General features: G+C 36.3%; 1 protein-coding gene across 2 annotated transcripts in view; it reads left to right on the forward strand.

Moving 5' to 3' along the window:
- The window catches only part of LOC127874806 (uncharacterized), a 137,539-nt gene extending 135,233 nt beyond the window's left edge, over window positions 1-2,306 (forward strand). Inside the window, exons 3-4 of one of the 2 annotated variants that reach the window (XM_052419439.1) lie at window positions 1,201-1,354; window positions 1,821-2,306. In XM_052419439.1, the coding sequence (XP_052275399.1) occupies window positions 1,201-1,354; window positions 1,821-2,215 (549 nt within the window). In that variant the 3' untranslated portion in view covers window positions 2,216-2,306. The remainder of the gene's footprint in view (window positions 1-1,200; window positions 1,355-1,820) is intronic. The other variant, XM_052419441.1, reaches the window with a different exon arrangement.
- Window positions 2,307-10,442: the final 8,136 nt, after the last annotated feature.

A 10,442-nucleotide genomic window follows, 5' to 3' on the forward strand; every position in this document is an offset into this window, starting at 1 on the left:
TTAGGTATGATCTAAAAATTATCATAGTAAGTTATTTCAAAACTAAACTTTTTTTTACATGAAATAAGACCTCGTACGAGAACTTTGTGCAAAAATAACGATACAAGTACACAGACAATATTTTGATTGCGCAGTGTATATTGCAGTCAATACATATGATACATTAGTAATCAATCCTTGTCAAAATGCATTTACAATCCTAAAAAATACATTCTGAAATGCTTATACAACATTTCAAATCAATTGAATGTACCGAGTAATGCATTTATAAAATATCTAGTAGTTAAAAAATAAATATTTTGAAGAAAGACCAAAGTTTTGTTACAATATATGTACACTTTTCGTTGATGAATATTGCCCATCGCAATCGTCACGTCATGATCTTATTGTTTTGATTATTTAACGATGAATGATTAATCAGCTTAATCAATACCTTTGTTGACTAAACCAGTCAGTATTACTGAAAAGAATTATTTGGCTCGCCTGTTTTGCATTTAACGAAATATGTTTCTTAAAATAAGTTTAATAGTCAAACAAAATCACTTCTATGTGTCGCTTTGTTAGATGAGCATTGAATAGTTTCATGATTCAAACGCATTAGTATGTTTATCTGTTATAATATCGCTTGATGCGTTTCATTTTGTGTAAAAAGTGTTCATAATATTACAATGTCTACAACAAAAATACAAAGCAGCCTCTAAGCTCGAATATATTTTAATACCATTAATGAATGTATTTATGATTTTAGATGATCCAGCAATGGAAGAAAAGGCATTAGAGACTGATAACGTTGCCTTGCCTATAGAGCCTGTGGACCCTGATGTGCCTGTTGATGATAAAGTGGCACCAGTGCTACCAGTGGCAAAAAGGCTGCTGCAACCTCGCATCAACAACGGTGTCACTCGGTAATGGGCGAACCGGAGTGTCGCACGCTTTAGGCGGGGTGGGACAGGTCGTTGTGGCGCCACCTAACATCAGTCCCGTAGTACCTTGCAGTCTAAGGGCGCTTCTGAAAGTAAGCATGAGCCTGATAATAATACTCCGGTTTGTTTCGCTAATTCTTTGTTTATTTGTTTATTTGTTTATTTTGTTTTGTTGATATTATGGCGTCTTCGCCAATAACACTGGAAAGCCTATTTTATGTATACTTCCGTTAGATACTTAAATGGAACACTAACAATCATATCGCTCCTATTTTAGGTAACCTTTGACAAGCTGCCACCTTGCATTAGCGGCTGTTTGAACTATCCTCTTTGTGGAAAAAGCATGCTGCGAGTTGACCTTACACTCAGCCCAACCAGCCGCTCGGGTTGGTTGTTCGACATTGGAGACAGTGTCAGCAATGACGGACACAGTATGTAGTAAAATACAGCAAATATGTAACAAAACTCTCGAAATTTGAATCTCACAATCTTTACATTTTCCTCGGTCGAATTCAATAAGAACGCAATCTTCGCATGATTTGTTCAGTATTAGCTTTATTCCTATCTAAGATTGGCAAGTAAAGACATTTACTGTATTAACATATATAAGTTTCCGTCCGATCTTTATAAATTAGATGGATATTGTGTATATTATAATACCTGATTTAACTTTGATGATTTATCAAATTACTTCAGACTATGACGAGCGAATGCAATTGATTTACGACAATCTGGCTATTTAAGATGTGTATCATTTTCAAGCCAAAGAAGAGTGTATCTCATTAAACGTTATCAATATCAATTTTCGTTTAACCTAGAGAAGTCTCTGCAAACGAATCTAAATTTTTATCTAAGATAATCCTTAATGTTTAACCAACTGTTTACAATATTTGTCAGGTGGAGACGGTAATCATCAAACAAACGATGCTGAAGTTGATGCTCCCTACCCGAATGTCAACGTTCAGCCGAGCGACAAGTGCCTCAACACCAACCCACCTACACCTAGACCCCTTACCACCTATGCAAATGCCGTGCAACTGGGTTCCGTCAATCGCGTCACCCTTTTCATTAGCAACGAGCACGTGCGCATCACCAACGACCAAGGCCTCAACCGGATACTGTGTCACAAATGCCTGTTCGCCCTGAATGGTTCGGCTGATCCGAGCAGCGGGGGTGTCAACCAGGACATCTACATCGCCCTTAACAGGGTCATCACGGGCCGAGTGGACCGCAATGGGGTCGGCGTCTGTTCCGCTAGACTCAGCTGGGTGTGTCCTGAGAATTACAACTGATTCAAGTCATTAAAGCGGCAATTTTTAATCTCTTAAGTTATATGTCAATGTTTGTCGTTCCACGCAGCACTTAAAACATCATTTTGATCCACGTTTTATTATTTTGAAGTATTACGATTACACATAAAGAAATTTACCTCTTTTTTAGTAAATATGTGTTCAGTTGTTCTTAATGTTGTTCTGAGTACTCGTTCATCGTATTCTTTGCCATGCGATATGAAACCGAAATATCATGACACGAGCATTTAATAGAAAGAGCAAAACGTTTAAAAATATAAGTCACGAATAACAAAATGTTTATAGGTAAGCTTTGATTTCTAAATCGGGAACCCATCTTACATTTGTATGAAACATCGTACGAAACATTTTATTTACGACTGAATGGGTATGACAAATTTAAGATACAACTGAATATGTAAGAAATATTTTAGATACGACTGAATGTATTTATCAAATGTAAGATAAGACAGATATACAGCATATTTAAGATACGACTAAATGTATACACACATTTAAAGATACCACTGAATGTGTACCATAATTTTGTGGTAAGAATCGATGTTACAGTCACCAGTGGTTACCACTGCAATCACAAGCATAACCCTTCCCGATCCAGAATGATATTAGGGTTCCAACCCCTAACCATGAACGTGTGTATAAGGGCTGCATAATTGTTTTATGAGCTATGCTCGGAACCAGTCAGGCGGTTTCTCGGATTCATCAATCAGTTTTAACATGTAACAAATCTATGAATGATTATTCTGGTTTAGGATGGTTGCACCAAGTGTAAAGGTAAAAACAAACTGGGCAAGTATTAAAAGCTGATGCAGTTGAATGTGTCCGCAATGAAGCTATACATTATTGAGTTATTTCACGAACAACTACGTTTCATTGCATATGATGTATAGTCATCGAACATATTATGCAGGATGAGGGTATAAAATGAATGTACTTTAATTTAGGCAATATTTATTTGAGTCAATAACATACAGAAATGACGTTTTCAGTCAATTGTATACGTGCGACAGAATCGTAAACATCAGATACGGAATGGTCCCAAAACGTCGCGAAAAGAAACCAAAACATCCAAATTTTGCAGAATTCGATTTCGGTTACTGTTCCGGAGCTAAGTGCACGGCAGATGTCAGTGTTAGCGCATTCGACTTTGCTCCTCTATGGTCCTGGGTTTAAATTCTGGAGCCGGAAAACAAAGCATTCATCTTGTTTGTTCTTGTTTGTTAAATTTCCATAAATGAGTCATCATTTTATAGTTGTTTGGGGTAAATAAATGTAATATCATATTTCAAAAGAAACTCGTATACTCTAAAGGGCAAACTTGTTTCCGAACGCATATGGAAAAAAGGCAATATATGTTTATTAATACCTGCCAAAATAAACATGTAATGTACATGCAGATTATATCGTTATGTCGAAAGCAATTGGTATAGCAAGTTACATTTAGAACATCGATATTTACGCCGCGCACTGGGACCATAATATAGCACAAACAGTGAACCGACACTTTTAAAATGGCGGTTTCGAAATCAATTATAATACTGATTTCACTTAGTTTTATAAAGCTGAGTGTTGTATGATATAAGGCGTCAAAATACTACACGCAAACATTGACATAATATCAGTACAATAATTGTAATATTAGTACAAACAATTTAACAAGCCTGTCCTATATGTTGCGTCTTTGCCTGTCTTGAGGTGTATTGATTCTCGCTTACTATTGAGATAACTGAATGCCAATGTTGCGTTATATATTCAAACAAGCTATTGTGAATCATGTAAACTAACTGTAGTATGGCAATCATATATATGTATGTGTACACAATATGCTTAAACAGATATGTATATATGCACAGTACGGTAGACATGTTGATATAAATGTGTTTTTATTTATTATATTTTTTAAACCTCAGATACAAAGCATGGTATTTTATAAGATTGTTTATACCTGTTTTATCTTATTATACCTTCCACAGTGTCTATAATTATGTCACGAACACTGCTTCAAGTAAGGGCTCATTTACTACAGTTGAAAATACAGTTAATAAATAAACAAAGATTAATCGCCCAGCGCACGTTTATTATTTGTTTGTTTACATGTCAGGATAGCAGAAGCTATGACAACCCAGCGCAATAACCCATCCAGAACAAGATACAAACAATCGTGAACAATACAAACTTTTATTTACAATTTAAAAAAAAAGTCAAAATGAAATTACTATGAAAATAATAAACAACAAAAAATCTAATTTAATGGCCATTTCAAAGTCAAATATGAATGTAATAGTTAAACGGCAGATGAAGTAGACAAACTGAAGATAAAATAGTCGAACGGTAGATGTAGTGGTGGAGTGGTGTTGAGTGTTACGACCCGAACTTATGTCCAGCCGTCAATAAACCGAGCCGGAAGTGAGCCCGGAAGTAATATGCTGCGAAAAAACACCCTAAGAGCCTTTTCAAGCCCGGAAGTAGACTGCAGACAACCCGAGCTGTATCAAGCCCGGAAGTAGACTGCAGACAACCCGAGCTGTATCAAGCCCGGAAGTAGACTGCAGACAACTTGAGCTGTATCAAGCCCAGAAGTACACTGCAGATAACCCGAACTGTATCAAGCCCGGAAATACACTGCAGATAACCCGAACTGTATCATGCCCGGAAGTACACTGCAGATAATCCGAGCTGTATCAAGCCCGGAAGTAGACTGCAGACAACCCGAGCTGTATCAAGCCTGGAAGTACACTGCAGATAACCCGAGCTGTACCATGCCATACGATTCACCACATTGAAACGGCCAAATATCGTATGTTGCGGAAAGTTACTTCCCAGCTATTAGCAATTCTGTAAATGTCCGCTCATGTCAAATCGTCTGCCGATGTATACTTGTAATCACCCGGCAGCGTTTACCAAAGCGAGAAACGTGCTTATTATAACCAAACATCGGAAAACTGAACACACACATAACTTGACAAATTTACAGCTTCGTACACATGAGGCCCCATAATTTACATTAAATGACGAACAAATTGGTTGTGTCGTTTCAATTACTGGTTAAACACTGTTTATATTCTTTGATTGTTCTTTGTGAATGATAAAGGTTATGAAACATGATATGGTTGCTGCACATTTTATGCGAAAGCATGCAACTTCTTGACATTGTTTTTTTTACACCCATTTGTCTTTATTTAGTAATACCATGAATTACTGATTACGACGTGAATGATATTTTAGCGGAGTGGTTGCAGAAATATGAATACGTTAACTTGTTTGAATGTTACTCAATCATAGCTTTGGTTGCACTAATCTGTTTTAGTCAGTGTATTAGTCACTTCCCGTAGAACACCTTACGAGTTTTTTTTTATTCCGCTTTAGTTAAATAACAAGTAAGTATTTGTAATTGAAAATAAATGTAACTCGTTTTATTTAGGCTGCTCTTGTCACTTCGTATGAGATTTTAGTTGTGTCGACGCACGTTAGCATGTCGACAAGTTAAACCTGAGTCAAACGTTGTGCCTCACTGAATGTTACCCACGCAAACCACACCAATTTACAATGCAAAATCGACATCATATCTAACAATTTGTACATTGCTCAGCTCAAATGCAATTGGTGGAAAAGGGAACTAATAGGTTGAATAATTTATATTTACGTAATTTATGGAATGTTAAATAAAATATTTTAACTGTCACAACATTTTACCATAAATCCGACTGTGTTTACTTCAATTACATTCATCGTCGATAAAACAGGATATATATACGGATGAATGATACTGGAGCGTTCTTTTTAAACCATAATGTTTTCGTCGGATAAATCAGATATAAACAAACACATCCGGTAAAATAAAACTGATATTGCGTGCCTAGTTACATACAGACATTACTTAACTATATCTAAAATTTGATATATTTCACTGAATATCGTGTACCCCAAAATAACAACACCACCAATACGTATTCACTATTCAACAAATGCAGTTTGTAAACGCTTTAAATAATGGTATACATCCTCGCTTTTATTGAGTAAAATGCTCGTAAATAATGTTTTATGAGTAGTATTGTTGATATAAATCTAAACACGCAAGAATGGATACAAATTCGCATTATTATTGCTGTTGCGACTTAACATGTATAAATTGTTACAAATATGTTTATGAGTCTGTCCAACATCCCACATTGTTGATATTGAAGTGATTTTGCGATTTTAGGTATAATGTAAACCATATCACAGTAATTCATCTCAATACTTAACTTTTTGAAATGCATTAAGATCCTATACGAGCAAACAATTTTGTGAATCATATAAAATTGCTTTAGTATGTGAATCATTTCTGCACTTTTGTGTCTGGAGCCATATCTTGAAAGCGCTCTGGCTGATTTCATTGAAACTTGGTGTGAGTATATATAGATAAGAGGATGATTCAGGAAAATTGGCATTGTACACCATTTGTTAATGACGGAGTTATGGCCCTTTGTATATATTCTGTGTCAATGCAGCATGTGGGGGTAAACTTCATGTCTGTGACAAAGCTCTAGTTTGGCGGGGAATATCAATTCAACAAATTTGCTTATTTATCTTACGATTGCTTTCATTTCTGTGTTTAAATCATCTTTAAGATTGTCTTTCAGGTGATGTGTCTGAAGCTAAGAAGACAAAACTCGACATAGAATCAAACGGTGACTGAACCGTCATCACTTTGCAACTGTGCTTTTGAACTTTGAGTAGACAGTAGTTTGGTGTAAAAGAGGGTTCCCTGGTCCAACGGCGAAGTGTGCATAATCACCACAGGGCGTTGATAAATTAATTTTGCATCAATTATCTTTCTTTTATTGATATCTTTGGAAAATTGTGAGAGTTATTACGGCATTGATCATGTTATTATTGTGTTTGGAATACCAAGAATTGTTAGTTCACCTTTAGGTAGTATCAGGGGTGTGATTTTTTCATCCTTTCAACTGATTTCCTCCCTTCAATGTCAATATAATTTTAGAACTAGTTATACACTATGTTGGAGCTATATACAGATGAAGAGTTTAGTTAAACTGTGTAAGGCAGGGCATTTCCTATCCCTGCGGTGGTTCTTAAATCACACCCCTGATTATGTTGAAGTGTATGACAGTTCCAAAATTTAGAAAACCATTGTATGACACAAAAATCCAACGAATGGTTAGAACCATTTTTTACCAATTTATGCCTTGTGGACTCTCCCATCCTTCTAAATTGGATCAATTTCTTTCCAAAATTAGAGATGTTTGGTATACTTATTTCTATATTTAGAATATTTCTCACAGGAATTCCTTCAATCAAACAGCGTAGACCCTGATTAGACGCCGCATTATGCGGCGTCTCATCAGGGTCTACGCTGTTTGCCAATGCCTTTTTTCCAGACGCTAGGCATAAATGGGTTATTTTGCTTTTTTTGAAAACAGTGTTTTACACAGGATAGACCTTTAAATATGGTTACTGATTTTTGACCACATTTCATCGACCATGAAATTTGATCTTTCATTGTGTTTTTGTAAATATATGATAGGAACTGTTTTTGTAGATTTCAAAAAAGCATTTGACTTAGTAGACCACACCATTCTTCTGCACAAGTTGAAACTATATCATTTTTCGGATTCGTCTTTGAAGTTTTTTTAATCATATCTACAAAACCGTTTGCAACTAATTCGGGTAGATGGAGTAACATCAGACATCTGCATGATAAGTTCCGGTGTACCACAAGACTCCATTTTAGGACCTTTGTTATTTTTACTTTACCCTTAAAACTAACATCAGAATCTGACATGTATGCTGATGATGTAACAATCCACTGTTAAGGGAATAATATAACTATGATAAATTGCACTCTTCAATACGACTTACTAAGGTCACAAAATTGGTGTTTGATAAATAATATGGCAGTCAACCAAGATAAAACTACTTGCATGACTATAGGATCACGCCAAAAACTTAAACATTCAAAAGATCTTAATTTGTTTGTAAATAACTCAAAAATAAAACATGTTGCAACCCAAAAACTTCTAGGTATCCATATTGATAAACATTTTAACTGGAAGGCCCATGTTGATATAACTTGTTCAAAACTTGTTTCGAAATTATCACTGTTCAGGCGTTTACAATATTTTCTAACACCTGAGATGAAAATTATGTTCTATAATGCGTATGTAACACCAATTATTGATTATGGATGTGTTACATGGCAAAATGAAAATACTAGAGACATAAACAGAATATCAAAACTGCAAAGAAGGTTTTTAAGAGTAATATTACATAATGACTTAAATATAAATGATTATGATTTATCACTTAAAATACAATGGCTTTCTTTTGAAAACAGATGTAAATATTTCACATGTATAATTATTTATGAAGAGGGGGTATATTGCTTTGCACATGTCGGTCGCTCGGTAGGTCTGTCGGTCTGTCGGTCTGTCGGTCGGTCCGTCCACCAGGTGGTTTCCGGATGATAACTCAAGAACGCTTGGGCCTAGGATCATAAAACTTCATAGGTACATTGATCATGACTCGCAGAAGACCCCTATTGATTTTGAGGTCACTAGGTCAAAGGTCAAGGTCACGATGACCCGAAATAGTAAAATGGTTTCGGATGATGACTCAAGAACGCTTAGGCCTAGGATCATGAAACTTGATAGGTAGATTGATCATGACTCGCAGATGACCCCTATTGATTTTCAGTTCACTAGATCAAAGGTTAAGGTCACAGTGACCCGAAATAGTAAAATGGTTTTCGGATGATAACTCAAGAACGCTTAGGCCTAGGATCATGAAACTTGATAGGTAGATTGATCATTAATCGCAGATGACCCCTATTGATTTTCAGGTCACTATGTCAAAGAGCAAGGTCACGGTGACCCGAAATAGTAAAATGGTTTCCGGATGATAACTCAAGAACGCTTATGCCTAGGATAATGAAACCTGATAGGTAGATTTATCATGACTCACAGTTGACCCCTATTGATTTTCAGGTCACTATATCAAAGGTCAAGGTCACAGTGACCTGAAATAGTAAAATGGTTTCCGGATGATAACTCAAGAACGCTAATGGCTACGAGCATGAAACTTCATATGTACATTGATCATGACTTGCAGATGACCCCTATTGATTTTGAGGTCACAAGGTCAAAGGTCAAGGTCACGGTGACCCGCAATAGTAAAATGGTTTCCGGATGATAACTCAAGAACGCTTATGCCTAGGATCATGAAACTTCATTGGTACAACGAACACGACTCGCAGATGACCCCTATTGATTTTCAGGTCACTAGGTCAAAGGTCAAGGTCACGGTGACCCGAACTAGTAAAATGATTTCCGGACGATAACTCAAGAACGCTTATGCCTAGGACCATGAAACTTTAAAGGTAGATTTATCATGACTTGCAGTTGACCCCTATTGATTTTCAGGTCACTATATCAAAGGTCAAGGTCACGGTGACCTGAAATAGTAAAATGGTTTCCGGATGATAACTCAAGAACGCTAATGGCTACGATCATGAAACTTCATAGGTACATTGATCATGACTTGCAGATGATCCCTATTGATTTTGAGGTCACAAGGTCAAAGGTCAAGGTCATGGTGACCCGAAATAGTAAAATGGTTTCCGGATGATAACTCAAGAACGCTTATGCCTAGGATCATGAAACTGCATAGGTACATTGATCAGGACCCGCAGATGACCCTTATTGATTTTCAAATCACTAGGTCGAAGGTCAAGGTCACGGTGACCCGAAATAGTAAAATGGTTTCCGGATTATAACTCAAGAACGCTTATGGCTAGGATCATGAAACTTCATAGATTAATTGATCATGACTGGCAGATGACTCCTATTTATTTTCAGGTCACTAGGTCAAAGGTCAAGGTCACAGTGACAAAAAACATATTCACACAATGGCTGTTACTACAACGGAGAGCCCATATGGGGGGCATGCATGTTTTACAAACAGCCCTTGTTCCTCTTTGAGGCGCAAAATGAGTCTCACGCGTAGTAACATTTTTATGTTTTCCTCTTATTCAAAAGTCAAATACTCCTCCAAAATATACATATTGCTTTTTCAAACTAATTATATAGCAAGGAGGTGCAGGCTATTCTTCATAACAGTTGTGTAATTTCATATCCTTTTGTGAACAACACTGGTCATGAATATTGTTTTCTGTAATTAAAATATTTGTGTATATCAGCCACTTCTATCA

This window comes from Dreissena polymorpha, chromosome 3 (assembly GCF_020536995.1).
Source record: "Dreissena polymorpha isolate Duluth1 chromosome 3, UMN_Dpol_1.0, whole genome shotgun sequence".
Lineage (NCBI taxonomy): Eukaryota > Metazoa > Mollusca > Bivalvia > Myida > Dreissenidae > Dreissena > Dreissena polymorpha.